The sequence below is a fragment of the Saccostrea echinata genome, unplaced genomic scaffold (assembly GCF_033153115.1).
Source record: "Saccostrea echinata isolate AGI-Se365-2 ecotype Australia unplaced genomic scaffold, CSIRO_AGI_Sech_v1 ptg000014l, whole genome shotgun sequence".
NCBI lineage: Eukaryota > Metazoa > Mollusca > Bivalvia > Ostreida > Ostreidae > Saccostrea > Saccostrea echinata.
In genome coordinates this window covers 1503782-1526513 of record NW_026889763.1, presented here as the reverse complement: position 1 = coordinate 1526513, position 22732 = coordinate 1503782, and the positions used below count along the sequence as shown (strand labels likewise).

Genomic DNA, 22732 nt, shown 5'->3' with positions numbered 1-22732 from the left:
AATGTCGTTTATTTGTTTGGCATAAATATCTGGTATTCCTCTCATTTCTATTTCATAACCAATAATTGGAATTATCAAATTCTTTATTATCAAAGTTTGTATGTAAGAAAATGTAAGAAAAAGAAAGAAAGAAAGAAAGAAATGCAGTTTCTTACACTAGTATCTCCCATAGATGCTTGTCTACCATTTAGGCATTAAGCCTGACGTCGACGATGTTTAACAGGTTTAGCAACATTTGCATGCATTAGTTTAAATCAGGCCCGTAAGAGGAAATATCATTATGGGAAGACACAACCTTGCAGAAATTACAGACAAGAGTAAAATATATCAGACATTATTTTTAAGGGGACACAACCGCATAATATCCCTTTTTTTAATTGTAAAGTATAATGTGGACAAATGATTGAGGGGACATAGAATTGTTTTTAAAAAAAGCTTTGTTTTCAAATGTGCAATGTATACACGTATATTTATTTGGAAACTCACCCCCTCCCGTTTCTTCGGGAATGAAAATACACTAAAGCAACAAGGATTGATACTGTATCTGCAATGTGCGGAGCTTATTAGTCCCCTACCGATGAAACCGGAGGGGACTATAGGTTTCCTCTGAGTCTGTCCATCCGTCTGTCTGTCTGTCCCTCTGTCTGTCTGTCAGTCTGTCCCACTTGGTTTTCCACACTTTTTTTCTTAACGCTTGCAGATATTGAGTTGATTTTTGGCATGTGGGTGTATCTTGATGAGTTACCTGCAAAGTCTGCATTTCGTTCCGCTTCATTGATTTTTGACGGAATTATGACCTTTTCAATTTTTCAGGGGTTTCCGCAATTTTTTTCTAAACTCTTGCAAATACTGAATTGATTTTTGGTATGTGACTTTACCTTGATGAGTTATAGATAAAGTTTGCATTTCATTTCGCTTCATTGATTTTTGACGGAGTTATGGCATTTTCAATTTTTAATGGGAACCAGATTACATTTGCCGGTAGGGGAATAATATTTCTAATGCAATACTCTCAGAATGCTTGTTCAAAAAGGCAACACATACATGAATTTAACGATTTACTTTAAAAGAATTAAGGACATAGGAATGCACTGCGTATAGAAATAGTTATCACGTTTGCAGTGTCCTTGGAAGTTTTGTGTTGTCAAATTAGAAGATAAGCAAGTGATTCTTAGAAACAGGAACATTTTGTTAAATGCCCAATGGAAATCGTGCTCGAGATAAACCTGGTCCTGATAGTTTTCAGTTTCCAGGGGTTTTTTAGGACGTCATGAAAAATGCATGTTCATTAGATAGCTTCAAATTATTTGAAGCCGCCATTTTTTCCGAAGTATTTTTATTTCGATCATATTTTCTGTTGCTTTGTTCTGAATTTGTTTTAGGTTATTTAGGTTATGATTTCTTGCTTCCTCCCTGATTTTAGGCAAAAATTCACTATAATAAATATAATTGTAATTTTAAAAAAAAACTAAAGCATGTTCAATATATATTAAAATTTAAAGTATAATGTAAAGTAAAAAATTGGATTCTGGCTCAGTTGTGCAACACTTTATTTCAACCTTCATTGATTATTGAAAGGTTTTTTTTTTTTTTTTTTTTTGTCATCTGAAATCGCTTTTCATACCTCTTGGGAATATAAAAAAACGTTTCCCGTTGATGATATAAAATATTTATCATAATTAGTGAATTTTATTTCGATTCAGTAATTTACATTGAGTAAAGTAGTATACGTGCCATTTACTTCAGGTTCCCTTTTGAAATTCAAATACTTTGGAAATCTTGTGGTTTTGTTAACGTTGGACTCTTTCTTGTAAAAAAAAATTATAAAATGCTTAATTTTTTATCATGTTTATCTACACTCAATCTCGTATTTTTATTTTTTAGCTCAGATACGCCATATATAGCTTTAAAAGTCTGTAGTGGCTTCTTTCCTGACAATCTGTGGTGTGCAGGATTGTCGTCAAACGTTACTATTTTACGTGTATTACATGTATGAACTACAATTTCATTTCAAATGTCCGGGAAATGCCATAAATTACGGAAGTGCAGCAAAATCCTCAAAATGACAATATAATAGATGGTAACTTCAAACGTATTCATTTTTAATGCAACTTTTTATTTTAATTTATGTTTTCGTTATTAAAAGAGTACTTGTGTATTCTCTGATAAAACGTCTATTTTTTTGTTTGTACGCCGTATGACCATACAATAACACATTTAAGAATGATGAAATCCTTATCCATGGATACTATAGTATATATTTTACTACATTAATTCAGTTTTACTCAAATATGATGGATTAACACGTTGTGTTTGTTTTCAGCTTAACGTGTCTTATTTTCCTTTAAAACGTGGTACATGTATCTACGACCAGACAACCGTGTATATAACAAATAGCTGGCATTTCTTTAGAGTACAAATAGCTTTAATTAAAAAAAAATAAACCAAAAGTTTTCATAACTTCTTGAAAAATTCATAGTAAAATTTTCCCAAAATTTTAAATAAGAGCCTTTATTGGTTATTTTTATTCCACAAACGTACATGTGTTACGTTCTTATACAAAATGTCAACGTCACGACGTTAAAGTATGTAACGTCAACGTAATGACGTGATAGTATTAATAACGAAAACAATACCAATTTTAAACGAATGTAAAAAGAAAACCAGAAAAGATATTGATAAAAAATAAATTGTTTTACAACATACAAATCTTAGAGTATTATGTCAGAAAGTTTCATTTATTTGATGACTGGGCCGATTTTGGCACTTCGTGGATATAGCTCTTTCCTTTTAACTTTCTTATGCGATTCTTTCGTATATTTCGAAAATACATAATCCATTCTGACAAAATGTTCAGGTCTTTCTTTAGATATTTCGCCCAACGTCTAGCATAATCTTCGACAGAATTCATATTAGAAATGAAGTTCTACCGCCAATTGAAAGATCGAGGCTCCCTGTTTTGAGACCTTTGAAAGTAATTGCTTAAGGTCGTCAATTTCAACTACTGGTATATTAACATTATTCGTAATGATGTTTCCAGTGGGACTATAGTTGAAAGATGGAGAAGAGCAAGAACACTTCAGAGGATTATGTTTTAAATTTTCAATATCTAGGCACTACAATGTTATTTTGTAAATGAAATGTTTGGAAGCCACAGTTGGGATGTCTAGACTTCAACTTGAAATATGGTAGAATGCAAGATTGAACATTTTATGATTAAGAATGTTACCTATGTTCACAGCATCTATTCCTTTGTTTGCAAATCTCGGTTTAAGGAACCGACGGGATGAGATAGAATTATCTTCCGACACGTGTGGCTTAAATAGAGCCTGTGCTGAGGAATATCCAAAATCGCAAACACTAGCTTATATTCTGCAGTTGAAGAATCCAAATATGGACTTGCTTTAACTTCTTCAATTAGTCCATTCAAAATTTTCAACTAAATCGAGTAAAGTTTATGACGAATATGATGAACACCTAATTGTTTATTGGCGTAAGGTAAAAGTTATACGATCGATGTCCATGTCTACGCCTACGTCTAGAGGTTTTGTTAAAAAGTCCCATCTCATTCACACAGGAACAATGTGGACTTGAAAGATTCCCTACATTATCAATGTGGTCATTGCAACCATACGGAAATGCGGTGCCTAGATTACTAATCATGTGTTTTCCTCGTACTTGAGTAGTAAAAGATGGATTATGCATATAATTCGATGATATATTTTTTCCCAGTATTCTAACCTCAATAAAAAGATAGAGTGTTCAGGTGAAACGAAATGTTTATAAAAATGTTGATGGCCCCCATTATTTGTTTCAAACCTCTGCCCCGGCATTCGCTTATTGAGAGAACCAATGGTTTCCCCAATGTATAAATCAGGCCGCGTAGAGTACATTCAATTCCATAGAAAACCTTCGAAATTTTACAAGTCAAATAATCACTAATTTTAGTTTGAAAACATTGTCCTGTGATGTTGCTTTTAAACGAAGTACGTGTTATCAAAATATAAAAAGTTTTACAATTTATAGTAGAGCATTTAAGAAAAGAACACATGGTGTCAAAAATGTCTCTTGTTGAAACGCTACAAACTTGTATTAATTAAGGTTTGGTTTGTTGTATACCAAAACTTTTTATCTGCTGGTTGTATATATGATAGATTGAAAAGAACACATGGTATCAAAAATGTCTCCGATTGAAACGTTACAATCTTTTATTTCAGTTAAGATTTGGTTTGTTGTATACCAAAAGTAGTTATCTGCTGACTGTATATACGATACATTCTTTATGCCCAGGAGGAGAATCCGAGAGTCACCAAACATTTTGTGAATGCCTGTGCCCCTTCTAAACTCTACAGATTGAAACCTTTTAATACTGAGCGTCGTGTATAGAATCCGAATGTTTTTCTATCAAAAATGGTTTGCAGATGACCTTTGACAAGGATTTCCATTTTTATAAAAGAAGCTGTTGTCTATGATGTCAAATTTAAAAGGATTGGTCTTTAATTTCTCGTGGGGAATGGTGTTGAAAAGTCATACAAATTGATGCTATTGATTTTAGTAAAATTTTGTGCTTTCAAATTTTCTAAAAGTTCCTTGAATTTTTAAGTATCTACATCTGATTAAGACCTCTTCCTGAATACGTTGTTGTGCAGCGCTCGTAAGGTTTCTCTTTCACTGCTGTTATTTTCGTGAGGATTAAGAAGAACTAGCTTAAGAAGTACTAGAACGTGCCACGTATCTTCGTTTGTAAAGAATTTTATTAAATTAAGGAATCCAGTAAAGACATGAATTTCAAATTCAATTTGGTTGTTGAGAATATTAAAAATATCCTAAACTTTTTGTGATTTTGAAGAATTTCCTCCTTAGAACGGAACCATGAGTATAAATTGGGTTTCCACTGGAGTTTGTAGAATTAAATTGAAGATCCTTTTAAATGCAACTGTAATAAAAAGACCTACAACAAAGACTATTTTGATACGCATTTGTCTGTTCGGACCAGTACATACAATGCTGATTCTGAAATCAATTTAATTCTTTTTTCACTTCTGAATTATTGAAGACAGACGGATATATGGTTTTCATATCGTTCCTCAACCGTTAAACACGAGATTTCAACATCCATCTTATGGTGTGTTTTTTTTATGTATTCCGACAAAGTGTTAAGATCGATGACCACTTGTTTGTCATAATGTTCGACAGCATTGATAATATTTATGAAATTTTGTCGCCAGTTTAAAGATTGGGCCTCCCTAAAACTTAGCCTTTTTAAAATAAGTGATTTAGTGTCCTGATTGTTAACTTTATTCTCTCACCAGTAATGGTTTGTCCAGCAGGACCATAGTTTTAGGGAGAACAAGAACACGAAATAGACATTTTCCTTTGTTCCTGTATATTATGCTTAAACATGCTTTTTCACTTGAATATTTAAATGACGAAGCGTGCAAAACCATGCTTTTGAGTTATGCTGTTCGATAATTCCTTTGGAGGAAATACTCTGTACACTGTACAAAATTTTTCATTTCTACAAGGCATCTAAAATGTGAAAAAGTATCTTTAAAAAAGACTTCTTTGAACTTTCTCTAGACCTACATTAAACAGCAGGTAACAGGTTTTTAATGGCCAAATTTTTGCAAGATTTTTTTCTTCTGTGAATACTTTATATGACGACGTCTGTGCAAATAAAATCAGAAATATAACAAAAAGATACATATTAGGACACTCTTAAACCTTTAAAAAAACAAAACAAATATTAATGAATAACCAGAATTTGTCAGAATTAATGTCGCGGCTAGTAGTGCTATATGAAGTATATACATTACCTTTCAGCATTGAGCTTTTTGCATTTGAATTGAGAACAGAAATCTGTACTTATTCAAAATATGGAATTAATATGAAGTTTCTTAATAAATACAAGCAATAAGTTCTTATTTCGAGTTTCTTCATCGATTAATAAATCTGTGTTTAGCCTTTCTTACACACAACAAGTTAAGTTTCTGCAATTGAATAAATTAATGAAGCAGTTTTTTGGGGCATACACTATACATAACCAGATTATAATTCTGTTAATTGTGTTTCTTAATCCATCTCTTAATCTCTGCATTTCCTAACATAGAAATACCTAGATTATGGACATAACATCTATCGTTGTTTGACAGAGTAATATTTAATTTTATATAAAACTTTTTCTGTGGCCTTGAACTAAACATTTATATATAAAGACGGTGTTTTATTAATTAACAATAGTTACTTACCTTCATATGTCGACTCTATATATTCCAGTTAACTCGAAATTAAAGACACTTCAGGGTCTGCCACACCGGGATGTTTTACTGACTATAGACGACGATGGCTAACTAATAACTAAGCTATATGACAAATTAAACGAGATTACATTAGGTTTTCTATTGTAAACTTACCTTATTTATGTAGTAATATTCTGCTATCACCTGCATATGGTGTGTTCATGTCTCCCAGCTGATTCGATACGCAAGAGTATGCTCTGAGTACAATCAATTTTTAAACGACGCAAACTATTGACAAGTAAGTTGATGTTACAAGAATTTGAATAATTATGTTTAAGGTCAGATTTTCGCAAATTCTACGGTAGTTAGTTTAACCTTGTTTATAAATACAACCTATCGTTAGACCCTATTTGTCTGACATATTTGATACCAGTTGTTAGGTCATTGTTTTTATACTAAATTTGATTACTTAGTACTCAATACATAGGGCTCAAGGAAAATGTGATCGACAGAGGACGCTTACTCCTCCTAGGTACCTGATCCCACCTCTCGTGTTTCCGGGGGTCCGTGTTTTGGACCTGTTCACGATTCGTTTTGTTTACTGGATTTATGAAATTGATCGCTATTCGTTATCTTCACATTTGATTTGACATTTAACAAATACTGCAACCAGCTATCATTACAGAAAACTCAGAAAAGATGAATTAGCACGTATACAAAAACATTCGAACATCATCTATAACATATTATTTACTTAGAAGTTACAATAAGAATTGTATCATGTCAGTTCCGGATAACTGATACTGTACATTACAAAGAAAAATTAAGGCACCATTTTGCATAGCGCTCCAAACTAAAGCTCTATACCGTTTTCACCTATTTCTCACAAATATAGTAAAAAGTGGTATTGCATGGGTAGTCATGCCAAAGTCCGTTTGTATGCATTGTCATGCAATTTTCCTTTTCGGCTCCATTTGGCTGATTACCATTCCAGTTTGTGAATTTCATTGCATTGTTAGAGTGTTCCCAGTGAAACGTGCCCTCCGATTTTGCGTCTGTTCCTCCGATCCACCATGAATACCCAGAAACTGAAATTTTAAATTCAGGGTATAATCCTGTAAATTACACTGACAGAAAAAATTGTATTTGAGTACATTTTTATTGTATACCTGATCATGACGCTTTTTCTATTTTAGGGAGGCCCGATCTTTAAAAGTCATCACCTTATAAACGTTAGCCTTTTTATATTGTATAATTGATATCCTTTGGTTAACAAATATTGTACATGTGTACTGACAAAAAATTGATAGTATTTGATCGTCATTCTATTGATTGTATATTGTTTTACGTTCCATTCGAGAATTTTCCCTCAGATGAGCCGTAATAATATACCGATGAAATGCTTGAGATTTAGACCTTTACTCGGCACCCAGGGCCATTGAACAGCGAGGGTCCTACCGTGACACAGGACCTCAGTTTTGAAAGTCTCATCTGAAAGACCCGAGACTTTCACTTCTAGTGTTGTGCAGTTGGAGAAGCAACAGTTACTTTAATGGACTTTTGAGCTCGAATACTGTTCTTTATCTCCACATATTTCATAATTACTTTTGAAGTGAAAGTTGCGGGTCCTTCGGATGAGACCTTAAAAACCGAGGCCCCGTGTCACGACAGGCGTTGGCACGATAAAGATCCCTCACTGTTCAATGGCCCTGAGTGCAGAGTAAAGGTCAAAATTTGAAGCCCTTCACCGGTATATGGTGACGTCTCTATATGAGTGAAAAATTCTCGAATGGGGCGTAAAACAACATACAATCAATCAATCAATCAATCATAATTACTTTGTTCATGTCTTAAGTTTCACGCGGCGCAGCGAACGAGAATCAAAGTCAGGCCTACCGATTACTAAGCGAATGTCCTTCCACTAGGCTATTGTGACCGGTAAATCTTTCTTCGATAAGTATGTTTGGAGTTTTAAATAATTTTGCACAGAACTAAAACATGAGCAAAGACTACACAAAACCGTGCCTTTGTTTTGAATCCATGTTTGCTCAACTTCAGTTTCTAATTCTAGAAGATGCGATCCCATAGAAATGCAGCTTTCCTAAAATAAAAGTGAAAATAATATACTGACTAATCTAGTCTCCTTCAACCAGACATCCGACCGTGTCCGTAAACCTCCGACGAGCAGCGAGTCTAGTAAAGACTAGTGATAGCGTTTGTAACACAAAAAGCAAAAGTGAACGTAGGATAGTGTCCCTACCGGCGTACAACATATTTCGACGATTGTTATTGTTATTTCTCCTTTGATATCCCTAATGAAGGATATGTTTAATGTAATAAAATCATAATCCAACAGAAGAAACATAACATTCGTTTTCAAAAGGCATCGTCAAAATGGAAACAAAGTAACGCCCTCTGTCTCGTTACTCTTTATGAGACTCTCTGTTTGTCATTGATTTACGAAGAAAGTGGAGTGCCTGGTTGAACGAGACTAAAGGTATTCATCATTATATATAAAAGAACATTGAGTAGCAGATATTCGAGAAAGAGCTAGGTTCACTTTATGCATAAAATGGCCCTGTAGATATACCAATTTATTGACTAACACTTTATGTTCCATTTAAAACATCAAGATAAAGTAGAGACTTAGTGCTTTCATTTCCTATTAAAAATTTTCTCCTTAAAGCCAAGGTTTTGGAAAACAGGCTTCTTGGAATTGCAATATTCTTGAATCTTAAGGAAAATAAGTATATTTGAGGACTTTCACAGAAGAGAAATAATATGAGCGCACCCTCTCATCTAAAAAATAAAACATGTTTTGTAATCCTCAGAAATAGTTCTATCATTTAATAGTTGCATATTTTAGATCAGAGGTTGCGCTCTATATTAAATATCGAAAAATAGCTTTAAAAATTAGCTGTTTTTGTAGAATTTTTCAAGCTATGAGGAAAATGACGCATTTCATGACGTCATAATGCATTGGCTAGCCAGAAAATTACGTCATTTTTGATAGATACGTAGTCACCAAAGGTCTAAATGATATTTAATGCATTGTCAACTAAAACCAAGCAGTTTCATTTTTTCTGAAGTTCGCAGGGCCAAAAAAGGCCCTAAGTGAACCTTGTTCTTACTAAGCTAACTTGATTCTTTGAGTTTGGAGCACAGAAAAAACATTTCATTACGATGTCAATAATCGCAATTACAATTCGTAAGGACTTGAATAAGAAGTGTATATATTCATGTTTAGTCTAAAACATGAAAACATTGAACTAAAAAAAACTTGTTGGTAAAATGAAAAGACACATAAGCAAAATTCAGGGACCATCTGGTGCAGACATAAATAATCGCCATTATAATTTTCATGCATTTTGTCTTAACAAATATATATAATGCATGTATTTTAGCTCATTAATGATTACATCAAAGCTATTTCTTCCTTTATATTATTTGGTTTATGTCATTTTCTGTCAACATTCTGATTTTTTTTTTCAAATAATCATAACACAATGATATTGATTGTCCATAATTAGGTTAAATAACCTACTTTGGCAGGCTTCCATTGAAGTGAATTGTTCACAAAGCAATAATTATTCTCTCCATTCATCTTCCACGATACAGGACAGTCTGCAAAATGGTAGATACCAAAGTTGCAAAATTTATTATGGCTACTTGTAATTCAAGAAGGAAAAATCCAAAGAGTAGTAACGATCCTTTGCTCTTTCCTTTCTTAGCTGTCTGATCTTCGCACTTCGATTTGGTAATTTCCGATATTTGCATCTTCGCTCTTAACGCAAAACGCCCCTTGTATCGCCATTTAAAATATACATGTAATGAACCAGGAAAAAGTGTAAAAGTGTTTCAAGAACATAGAAGGAAAAAAATCTTTCACTGACTTTTAATTTTCCCACAATACTCATACTTAGTACAAACAGTGCTATCTTATTTGGATTTCAGTAATAAGTATATGCATGTGCATTGTCTATTATTAATGTTGTTCTCTCATAATCAACAATAACTAAATATATGCATAATTTATTATGTATATGAAATTGTATATGCTGTCGCGAAACTGAAGAATTGAAATACATTCAACTGTTAAAAATCCTACGCAATGAATAATACATGGAACGGTAAAAAAGGGATTAATTGCTGGTCTTCATGAACAAAACTTTCTTTTCATCGATTATTTGTCACGTAACCTAAATTTGAAAGAATTTCATTTTTGTTTTCATTTCCTGATGTCAAGTTAAAAGACATTTTTATAGTAGCCAAAAAAGTTATTTTTAAAGTCTTGACTGAAATACTATTATCATGATTGTTTGTTCTTGTTAATGATCTAAAAGATTGTTATAATCTTAAGTTTCAATATCCTAGGTTAAAGTTCAATTAGCGAGGAATTCTTGAAATTGTGTTTGGGTTTGAACCTTACAACTTGAGTTTCATGTCACCGTCTTGAATACTATAAATCAGCCATCATTTGCAAAAAAATTTATTTGCAAATTCTCAGTTTTAAATCTCACCACGGCGACTAATTTTCGCGAATTTGGAAATATTCTTCATATATATCAATAGTATAAATGGTTTTGCAAATATTTGCGAATAATATATGGTCTCGAATAAAAAATTGGTTTATAGTTAATATCATGATTATATTTTAAAGTTCAATTTCAATGTACGATTATTGAAAACCAAAATCATATTAAACATATTGTGGAAGCAATTTTGAAAACAATTTTACCAAAAGAATATAAATAAAGAGCCGCGACAAATCCGGCATAGAAAAAGAAGAAAATGGGGAAACGTCAACATAATAACAATTGCAAGAAACATTGATACAAGCACCATACAAATGAGCTAGATGATGTCTTTATCATGCAATTGCAGCATAAAGTCGGCAAATTATATTTATTTGTTAAAATAAATTAATCAGCATAGTCTTTTTTCTATTCAGAGTGTTATGCTGCATTTGTGCGATTATCATTAGAACTTTAAGCATGCATTTTAATCATACATGTATAACCAGATATTAAGGATCAAATGTTTTCAAAATCAATTAAATGCAAAGATGTTCGTCCGACTTTCAATTTCATTTCCTAATGATATTAAATATAGATTGAGAGAATCTACAATGTGTATTTTAAAATTTTAAAACTTATGCTTTTCTCAAAAATTTTTGGCTACTTATACCAAGTTTTTTAATATCTAAAGTATGATGTAATAGTCCAGAATTTTCTTAATCATATCTCATTATTGCTGTGAGACCAAGGAACAATTGTATATAGACCCAGTTTTATTTTAATTTTCCTATGAAAGGTTCCACTGAATTATTTACCTGGTAAGTCTGCAAAGCTATGATAGAAACTTACAGAATGTGAACGAATTTAAAAAACAACAACAAAGAAATATCAAAATCTCTTACCATTTGATTTCACAAAGTACAACCAATTCCCATCGGAGGGTGAATTAGATTCCGTCGTCACTAATTTGTCCAGAAGGAGACACGTTTGCAATGTGTAGCTAAACAAGAAAGCAACACAGGAGCCAACCCCATTACAATACACGCCACATGATATTATACTCCCAGATGTTTTGGACACTATTTCACTAGTGATATTAGTGCCATCAAAGTTCTGTTTGATGTATTGCTGTTCAACCAGTAAAGAAGAGACAAAAATATGAAATATTTCAACGATGATAATCGAATATAATGCACATGCTTTTTGTGTGGATGCCATATTCACCGATGTTTTGAAATTGCTGTGAAAAGTAGTTTTTAAAGCTTCATACACGATTTTGCAAAATATTTCCTCTGACTGTATTTCTGTCTGCTTGGAAAAATATTGATGTGAAAACCATAAAATGGAGCTTTACATTTTATTTTATAATTTATTCAATACAAGCTCATAAAATATTCAAGTGAATGTGATTAAACATTTTCACATTTCTCTAGAGAAAGGGATTTTTAAAAAAAGCAACCCTTTTTTTGTAATAAGTAGTCCGAGGAATTAACGATCGGAATTTTGCTAATCAAATAACTTGCAGTTTATTAGCCCCCTACCAATAAAATCGAAGATGAGTATAGGTTTTCTCAGACTGTCTGTCCTTCTGTCTACTTGTCCCTCTGTCTGTCTGTCAACCTGTTCCACTTGGTATTCCGCACTTTTTTAAAGTCGACCTTGATGAGTTGCCTATTAAACGTGCATAACGTTCTGTTTCGATGATTTTTGACGGAATTACGACCTTTTCAATTTTTAAGGGGAAGCGGATTACACTTGCGGGACTAGTATTGCTTATGCATACTCTCAGAATGCTTGTTTTTAATGCTAAAGCAGGTCAATACTTATGTGTTATTGAAAATTTGTACGCTGATATCTTCATATCATATTTAAAAGTTTAATATATGCTGGAAATGCTAATATTGCCAGCATAAGTTTCTGAAAACATCCATCTGACAATATTTTCGTGAGAGTTTGCTAAACTATATAAAAGTCTCTATTTCACCGAATAAATTTTCCGTTCTTGAAGTCCTTAAGCTTTCTGGAGTACTGTGTCATTTATAGCTTATTGCACGTACCTGTCCTTTAACCTTGTTAGTGGTCTTCTGATAAGAATCCTAGAAAGCTTCCATTCTTTTGGAATATTTCCCTCATCAACTTCTGAATGAATTTAAGCAACATGTATTGAAAAAAACAGCTTCACAATTTAGCAAGTTGTTGATAAGTTAAGTCCATTTTGAAAAATATTCAAATTATGACATCAGCGTTTATGTCACAATTAATCATTGTAATATCATGATTTCCTTGACTTTTTCGCATGGAACGAAAATTCAGGATTTGATGCTTAAAATGATATATAATTTTTTTTTGCATTAGAAATATGACAGGTGAGAAAAACAATTAGATTTAAAAATGTAATATCTTATGAAACATTCTGTATAAGCCCTATATTGACCAGACTTACATGGATGACAAATCAAAGGCTACATACTAGTGGACTTGCTTCGAATGCTGGATTTGATCTACATTTTCTGGATGAGTGACCAGGTTAAAGTTTTTGGAGCAGGTTTATTACCATGGAACTATATGGCCTATCTGAATCAAACTTGCAATGATAATGCATCAAGGGATGCACGATATAAGAATTGCTTTATATGCTGGATTTGACCTACATCTTCCAAATGAGTGACCAAAGGAAAGTTTTTGGAGCAGGTCCTTTACCAAAAAACTATATGGCCTATCTGAACCAAACTTTCAGGGATGATGCATAAAGGGATGCACACTACCATAGTTGCTTAAGATGCTTTATTTGACCTACAATTTTCAGATGAGTGACCAGGTTAAAGTTTTTGGAGCAGACTCATTCAGTGTAACTTCAGGTCCTACCTAGACCAAACTTGCATGGATGATGCATCAAGGGATGAACACTCTAAAAAGTGTTTCAGATGTTGGATTTGACTTACATTTTCTGGATGAGTGACTTGTTTAAAGTTTTTAGAACAAGTCCATTTCCAAATAACTGCAAGCCTTATCAGACCAAAATCGCATGAACGTTGCATCTAAGGATGTACACTACTAGATTATTTGTTTAGTCTCGGACTTTGCCTAACTTAAAGATAACATTCGTTGAGGTGAGCTATGTAATCTTTGATTACCTATGTTTCATTTTTACTTTGGTTCTATTACCATTTATATTCGTTACTCATTGTTTAGGCCTATAGTTATCTTCCCTTCTCAACATGTCAAGCAAATATCCCACATGTAAACCTCTGAAGAAATAACACTAAAATTCCATCAAAACAAAACACTGGGTCTCTAATTTACATATCTATTTGGATAGTAAAATCATTCCGAAAGACTTCCTAGTCAATATCACATCTAACATGGGGTCACGTTCTAAACGCTTCAAAAACGCTGGGAATTTATCATTAAGATGTGTTCCAATTCTCTCAGATCTCCTAAATAAATAAATAGACACAAGGTCACAAATAAAAATTTATACAAAGCACTTAAATTGACAACGACATGAACAGTAGAAATTGCTTCTAATCTCTGCTTCAAAATCAAAAGCAAGTCTTTCTAAATTATGAATCTTTTATGTGACCTCTTTTTTAATCGGCTACATTTTTTATTCGTAAAATTTATAACACTTATGTGTGTATACTTGTGATGCATATTTAAAGTGCATATTTAATTCTCATTTAATATTCTCTTATATGCAATGTTATACCATACCGAGATAATATTTTGTGTTCTCAACAAAAATGAATAAACAAGATGAGTAATTTAAATAATCGATGTAACAAGTACAAAACACTGCCAAAAGATTCAAATGATAAAGCCATTATCAGTGTAATTATATTTATATACAATTAAAATCCTAATAATTCTAGGTATGTACTAGCTTTTATTAGGTCACCTGAGTCACTCAGGTGACCTATTGCTATCTGTTTTCGTCCGTCGTCGTGCGTCGTCCGTCGGTCGTAAACTTTTGAACATTTTCAGCTCCTTCTCTTGAACCACTGAACCAATTTCAACCAGTTTTGGCATATAGCATCAATGGGTGAAGGGGTACAAAAATTGTGAATTTCATGGTCCCTGCCCCCCTGGGGCCTGAGGGTGGGGCTAAAACCATCAAAATTAGTGCTATCTTTAAAAATCTTCTTCTTTACTCCTGGACATCAAGCAGTCAAACTGTTGGCATGATTGTAATAAGCATCGAGCCCTCTACCAAAATTGTGAAATTCATGGCCCCAGGGTCAGGGGTTCTGGTGCTAGGGCGGGGCTATATAGATCATATAGTAAAAGTGCATTATTTCTTTGAAAATCTTCTTCTCTACTCCTGGGTATTATTGAAACAAATTGAATACATAGTTATGATAAGCAAGGGTGACTCTATCAAAATTGTGAAATTCATAGCCCCAGGGTCAGGAGGTCTGGTGCTAGGGTGGGGCTATATAGATCATATAGTGAAAGTGCATTATTTCTTTGAAAATCTTCTTCTCTACTCCTGGGTATTATTTAAACAAATTAAATACATAGTTATGATAAGCAAGAGTGACTCTACCAAAATTGTGAAATTCATGGCCCCGGGGTTAGGGGTTCTGGTGCTAGGGTGGGGCTATATAGATCATATAGTGAAAGTGCATTATTTCTTTGAAAATCTTCTTCTCTACTCCTGGGTATTATTGAAACAAATTGAATACATAGTTATGATAAGCATGGGTGACTCTATCAAAATTGTGAAATTCATAGCCCAAGGGTCAGGGGTTCTGGTGCTAGGGTGGGGCTATATAGATCATATAGTGAAAGTGCATTATTTCCTTGAAAATCTTCTTCTCTACTCCTGGGTATTATTTAAACAAATTAAATACATAGTTATGATAAGCAAGAGTGACTCTACCAAAATTGTGAAATTCATAGCCCCAGGGTCAGGGGTTCTGGTGCTAGGGTGGGGCTATATAGATCATATAGTGAAAGTGCATTATTTCTTTGAAAATCTTCTTCTCTACTCCTGGGTATTATTTAAACAAATTAAATACATAGTTGTGATAAGCAAGGATGCCTCTTCCAAAATTGTGAATTTCATGGCCCCAGGGCCAAGGGTTCTGGTGAAAGGAGGGGGGGGGGGGCTCTATTGATTATATAGTGAAAAAGCAAAATTTCTTTGAAAACATTCTTTTCTGCTCCTGGTTAAAAAGCAAAGAAGCTAAGTGTATAGTTATGATGAGCAAGAGTGTTTCTTCCAGAGTAGTGAATTGCATGACCCCTGGGTCAGATGTGCTGGTGTAAGGGTGGGGCTCTTAATAATATAGTGAAAATGCATTAATTCTATTAAATAATCCTGTCTGCTCTTAGTGTTAAGCAGATAAACAAAGTGATAACTTATGATGAGCAAACTTCTGGTCCCAGGGTGAGAGGCTCTGGTGTTTCTCACTTGGGAGGGGGCGGGGGGGGCTCTATTGATAATATAGTGAATCTGTAGTAAAAATGCATTATTTCTTTAAAAATCTTCTCTGCACCTGGGCATATCAGAGGCAAAAAGTAAAAGTTTTAATAAGGAAGAGTATTTTTACCAGATTTTTGAACATCTGGACCATTTGGTCAAGTCTTCTGGTCCTGGCCAGGGCTCTATTAATTTGTATTCTACTGAGAGGAGTTATTCCCCTTTGCCATTTACTTTTGATAATTAATCACTGTAAATAATGTACTTGAAAGGTTAATAGAATAAGAGAATTATGCAAGAATTTTTATTGTATAATACAAAAAGTACTTTCATAGTTTTAATGTTCAGGTAGACTTGTAAGTAATAGATAAATAAAAATGAGACAAAAATAACTTGTCTTTTTAAATGTTCATCAAAGACCAAGAGAGGCCAATTTAAGAGATTTCAACAAGGAATTAAAATAGTACCTGTAGAAGCACTGATTAGTTTGTTAATATACTGTATGGTGATAGTGACTAAACGGGGAACAGATTAGAACCTAATTTACAAACTGTTAATGAATACTAGACTAATTATTTGTTGATCCTGATCACCCTATTTTTCTTGCTTTTGAGCAACAAAACTTCACCTTTCAATTCATTTTATACTCTATGGATCCTCAAAATTGTTGTATTATACTCATGTGATCGTTAATGCCCTTGGGCCTCTTGTTTAATTTAATTATTAACTCCTAAAATGACATACATCTGAAGAATCGTGTATATAAAAATTCTTTTAAAATGTAAGCAAAAAATGTACCTATATAAAACCTGCACGAAATTGGTTATTTGGATGAGACAGAACAAAAGAAAGGTTTCTGTGCCCTCGCTGCTCAATGGCCGTAAGTGCCTTCCATTGGAAACTATAGTGGTTTCACAACAGGAGTGAAAATACTCGAAGGGTTGTAAAGTAAAAAAAACATCATACCAACAAATGAAAGATCCCTACTTATACGTGTACTCATCCTGTATAGTATACAAAGATCCCTACTTATACATGTAGTCATCCTTTATAGTATACAAAAATCCCTACTTATACGTGTACTCGTCCTTTATAGTATACAAAAATCCCTACTTATACGTGTACTCGTCCTGTATAGTATACAAAGATCCCTGCTTATACGTGTACTCATCCTGTATAATATACAAAGATCCCTACTTATATGTGTACTCGTCCTTTATAGTATACAAAGATCCCTACTTATACGTGTACTCGTCCTTTATAGTATACAAAGATCCCTACTTATACGTGTACTCATCCTGTATAGTATACAAAGATCCCAACTTATACGTGTACTCATCCTGTACAGTATACAAAGATCCCTACTTATACGTGTACTCATCCTGTATAGTATACAAAGATCCAAACTTATACGTGTACTCATCCTGTATAGTATACAAAGATCCCTACCTATACGTGTACTCATCCTGTATAGTATACAAAGATCCCTACTTATAAATGTGTACTCATCCTGTACAGTATACAAAAATCCCTACTTATACGTGTACTCATCCTGTACAGTATACAAAGATCCCTACTTATACATGTACTCATCCTGTATAGTATACAAAGATCCCTACTTATACTCGCACGTGTACTCATCCTGTATAGTATACAAAGATCCCTACTTATAAATGTGTACTCATCCTGTACAGTATACAAAAATCCCTACTTATACGTGTACTCATCCTGTACAGTATACAAAGATCCCTACTTATACGTGTACTCATCCTGTATAGTATACAAAGATCCCTACTTATACTCGCACGTGTACTCATCCTGTATAGTATACAAAGATCCCTACTTATACGTGTACTCGTCCTTTATAGTATACAAAGATGTACTCGTCCTTTATAGTATACAAAGATCCCTACTTATACGTGTACTCATCCTGTATAGTATACAAAGATCCCTGCTTATACGTGTACTCATCCTGTATAGTATAAAAAGATCCCTGCTTAAACATGTAGTCATCCTGTATAGTATACAAAGATCCTTGCTTATACATGTACTCGTCCTTAATAGTATACAAAGTTCCCTGCTTATACATGTACTCATCCTGTATAGTATAGAAAGATCCCTGCTTATACATATTACTCGTCCTTGATAGTATACAGAGTATTATTTCCTGAAGTATCCTGTAAAGAATTTCTTGAATTCATTTGTACTTCAAAATTTACATTCCTTTCCTTGATAGATAACCTTTCCGTTCAATCTTTGGGTAATCCATGTCTAAATTCATAGTTATCGTACCTAGAGCAAAATTTAAACTGATTCCAGAAGGCATAACATTTGTTTCTTTTTCCATTTTTTTTTTTGTTCACATGTTCTTTTTTTTTACGAAAACAAACGGTAGGCAGAATTAGGTACAGAAAATTAAAACCAGGCAGAACCTTACATTTCTTGCATATGTGTCTGTGGAGGCAATTAAAAAAAATCAATGATATATACTGTATATAATATTATTCCTCACAATCTTTTCAATATTTGCAATTTAAAAAATATGAAATATATATCATGAATACATCTAGTTTCATTAGATCGACAATAACACCAAAAAATTTAAAACATGAACAAAACACTAAAACTTTTTGTCAGTAATACAAAATTACTTTTTGTACTATGATAGTGAATGAAAGAATCGCGATTGCTTTCAGTTGAAAACGTAACAACTGAAACTCGAAAGTTTAAATCAACCCATGCTTCTTCATTAAATCAAAATTTAAATGCCCGTCATATTTAATGACACTGTGTTCAATGTTGAATCAAGGTCGTGTTTACTTTGAAAACGTCACATTTTCTGAATGGATAAACTGTTCATTTACCAAACTCATCGAAGCAGAGATCTCATCGACGAATATCAAATTAAAGATTGATTTCAGAAAATGGAGAGGATAAACCTCGAGTAATGGAAATTAAGCAAAACTTTCTAAAAAAAAAAAATATATTGTCCTTATTTTGTAAAACTCAAAAGCCCACGTTAAAAAAGTAGCCTGAATAGTGGAGTGCCTACCATGGCATATCAGAGGGACAATTTCTTAAAGACGACAAAAGAAAATAAAAATTCAGGAATTTTTGTTCGAAGGCAGAGTAAAGACAATCTGAATTAAAAAGAAACAGAATTTGAAAGTTATATTTCACCGATTCTTATTCCACCAATGGGAGAAAGACGGTGAAATTCGAGCTCATTTTCATCAAGAATTTTCATTGTGATACTTACTCGAAAAAATCCTTCAATTTTTGTTCTCTTAACAGAGTATATAAAGTCAATTTCGGGAACTACAGGTATAAACAGCAAGATGCAATTTTTCTGTAAATGTTTTTGATTGCTTTTGCAAAGAGAAAAAAAAATTAAAAACCGAAGATCAAGCATGTTATAAATCCTTTGAATTGTAAGATTTTCATCTACTTTTATTGTTTTTTTTTAATATCAGATCTTATCATAATTTTCAGGGATTTTCATTTGTGTGAGTGTCACCTCTCAGATAAGATTTGCCATCTCCAACCAATTTCTTCCAACTGCCCATAATCAAAGAAATTGTTCAGATGTCTTTAATACAATGCCATTAAATGCAAGTGAAGCGAAAACACACGTCTGTAGCCGGCATCTGACATTAAGCAGACTAACATTTCACTGTTATAGTTCGTCAGATTCGGCGGTGAATTTTCGAGCACTGCTCGGTGCTCTTCTTCGCAAGAGTTTGAAGACACAACAGCAATCAATTCACACGTTCCAACAATACGTAAGTAATTACCTGAAGTATGCAAATGAATATATATAAGTAAAATTTCAGGTTAATTTTAACGTTTTTTAACTAAAAATAGTTCAAATATACTTTTGATCTCTATTCTCGATTTTTTTTCCCGAACAAACAGGAAAAGTTAACTCACTGCGATATATTATTAACATTATATGGTGAAGAATAAAGCATCAAATTAAAGAAGCTATTGTAGATTTACAAAAATTGGGGTGGGGATACTTTGAAATATAATGTGTGTTTGGATGCATTTAAAGAGATACATTTTCATTTTTTTTTTCCAGCTGAGGGAACGTACGCCATATGTAACAGACTGGTCCTTATTTTCAATGAGGCCTTGTTTAAGAATTCTTAAACGATGCTCACAATGTAGTTCAATGAATCAAGTAAGTGTTATTATGTACGTTGTCGGTAATGAAGCATATCACATGTTGTAAATATTTAATTTACTGGGTAGCAATTATAAACTTTTCAGCGCAATATAATTTATATACAGTAAAATATAGTTACAACAAACATGCTTATAAAGAATTTACGATTAGAGCGAAGTGATTTTCTTTCCTTGTAGTCTTAAATCATATTTCAAACCTAAGGACAGATGATACAAACAAACTTTTTTCAAAAAATCAAAAAAAAAAAAAAAAAGTAAAGTTATGTTTAAATAAGTTCAAAGAATAACTTTAGCCGCATATTTTTTAATTTTTCTTTCAAATTTTCACAATAAGTCCTATAAAGTGATAAAAATTTGCATATATTTTTAAGGATGACAAGAAAAAGGTAGAAATTTGAACACCATAGAAAGTTTACAATGTCTTAATATTCTTGAAATTTGCTTTTTGGATCATTTACAACCAAACTATGTCCAAAAATATATATCAATCTAGGCATCGATATTTCGTTTGGATCATCTGTCCTTAACAGATACAATAAGTTACGTTTATAAGAAATCAAAACTGTTCTTCCCTGGCAGTTCGCTATAAGCGTGTTTTACATGTTTTTATAAGTACAATGAATCCAAAACATTTTGCCTGAAAAAATGAGATTATGAGTGGATGTTATCGTTGCTTCACTTTATTTTAGGCCACGGATCTACAAGAAGATTTCAAAACTCTGGAGATAATATTTGAAGTGATCGGAAGTATCATTAAAGAAGATGCCGATCTCTCAACACCAGTATCAGAAATAGGAAAATCGTTGAGAAGTCTTCAAAGATTTACAAAGCAGTTATTGTGTGAAATACATACGTTTCTTCTCCTATCCGGAACACATAGCATTGGTAATGGTTTTATAAATGACGTAGTCAAATCTCAGGACTGGTGTGTTTTCAGTTCCATTTCATCTAGGTATGAGAGGGATATCTATCTTTTGCGACAAATTGCCAATATTTCGTCTAAAATACATAAAAGGTACAAAACGGTATTTTTATAGAATATTAAAAAAAGGTGAAAATGTATTTTCTATGATAATGTTTGATCGGATTTCTGTCAAATCGTAGTTTACTGTAAAATTATCTCTACATCTACATGTAGTTACAGACATTAATATATATCTACGGTGAAATAGAATAAAGACTTGCTTATTATGTGTATATGTGTATGTATAAATTTTAGATTCAAATCTGTGCAATTAAAATATCGGAAATGTATATTTAGTGTTGTGTTTCATTTTGTTTTCCATTAAAGGAGCCTAGACACAGCTGAATAGTTAACATTTTAAAATTCTATTTTTATTCAAAAAATAAAACCAGTTAAATGAATTTTCTTAAAATTCAATTCTTCTTTACATCATGTCAAACATCTGTTTTTGTAAACAGGGCACGAGCTCTGTAATTGTACATGTAAGTTAATGTTTACGATTTACAGGGGGTGTTCAATTTGTTAAACTCTGCACACATCACTGAGCAAAGACTGGCGATAAGGGTACATTTTGTTGTTTTCTAATATATCTATTCTGAATTTCCTGGATTAAAGTTTTAATATTTTTCATTAAAACACAAATAAATTTCCATTTTTCTTGTGTTAAGGGTAAAGTTAACTTCGTGAAAGTGCAAGGATTTGTGTCAATCAAACGCGTCCCAAAATTCGTAGTTTTGATAATTTCCAAATAAAAGAAGTTTCTGAACGCCTTTTTATTATATTTCCGTGTGAAATGCTCTAGCAACATATAAGTCATATTATCCAAAAAGAAAATTTGAGGAAATATTAACTTCAAATCTGTGTCTAAACCCCTTTAATTTCTGATTTGCAATATCACTGCGTCTTGTGATTCGGTCAGTTGGTACCTCTGACCCCCTAATAATTTCATACTGAATTGAACGTTGGCCCTTCAATAGGTTCACCTAGAGAAAATATTTCTAAATGTAAATATTGAGACATAGATACTTGCATTGCCGTTTTGTTCACAATTTTGAATACTCGGTTTAAAAAGATACATGTAACTTCCGCTAAATAATTTCAAATTACATAAAAATTCTTAACATTCAAAAACAACGGCATTCTTCTTTATGTTTTCGATTTTTTACCTGAAGTGTTCGATTTGCGACGTGTAACACTCATAAATTATTTCCTTTTGCCTAAACTGAGAGGTTTTGCTTTCTTACATTGTTACTATGACTTCTGTTCAAAATAGTTTGAATATCTTTTTATCGATTATATGATATTATCTTGACAAAAATTGCGTGAAATAGAAATATAACATAATTTGTATTTGTAAGAGGAAAAAATCACAAATCCGATCGCCGAGGATAAGAATAGA

General features: G+C 32.8%; 1 protein-coding gene across 1 annotated transcript; it reads left to right on the top strand.

Moving 5' to 3' along the window:
• Positions 1–19780: 19780 nt before the first annotated feature.
• LOC133186971 (uncharacterized) lies at positions 19781–21682 on the top strand. The gene is made up of 4 exons (XM_061322349.1): positions 19781–19963; positions 20263–20364; positions 21059–21384; positions 21661–21682. Exons 1-4 carry the CDS (start codon positions 19781–19783, stop codon positions 21680–21682), a joined length of 633 nt encoding a protein of 210 aa, XP_061178333.1.
• The last annotated feature ends 1050 nt before the right edge of the window (positions 21683–22732 follow it).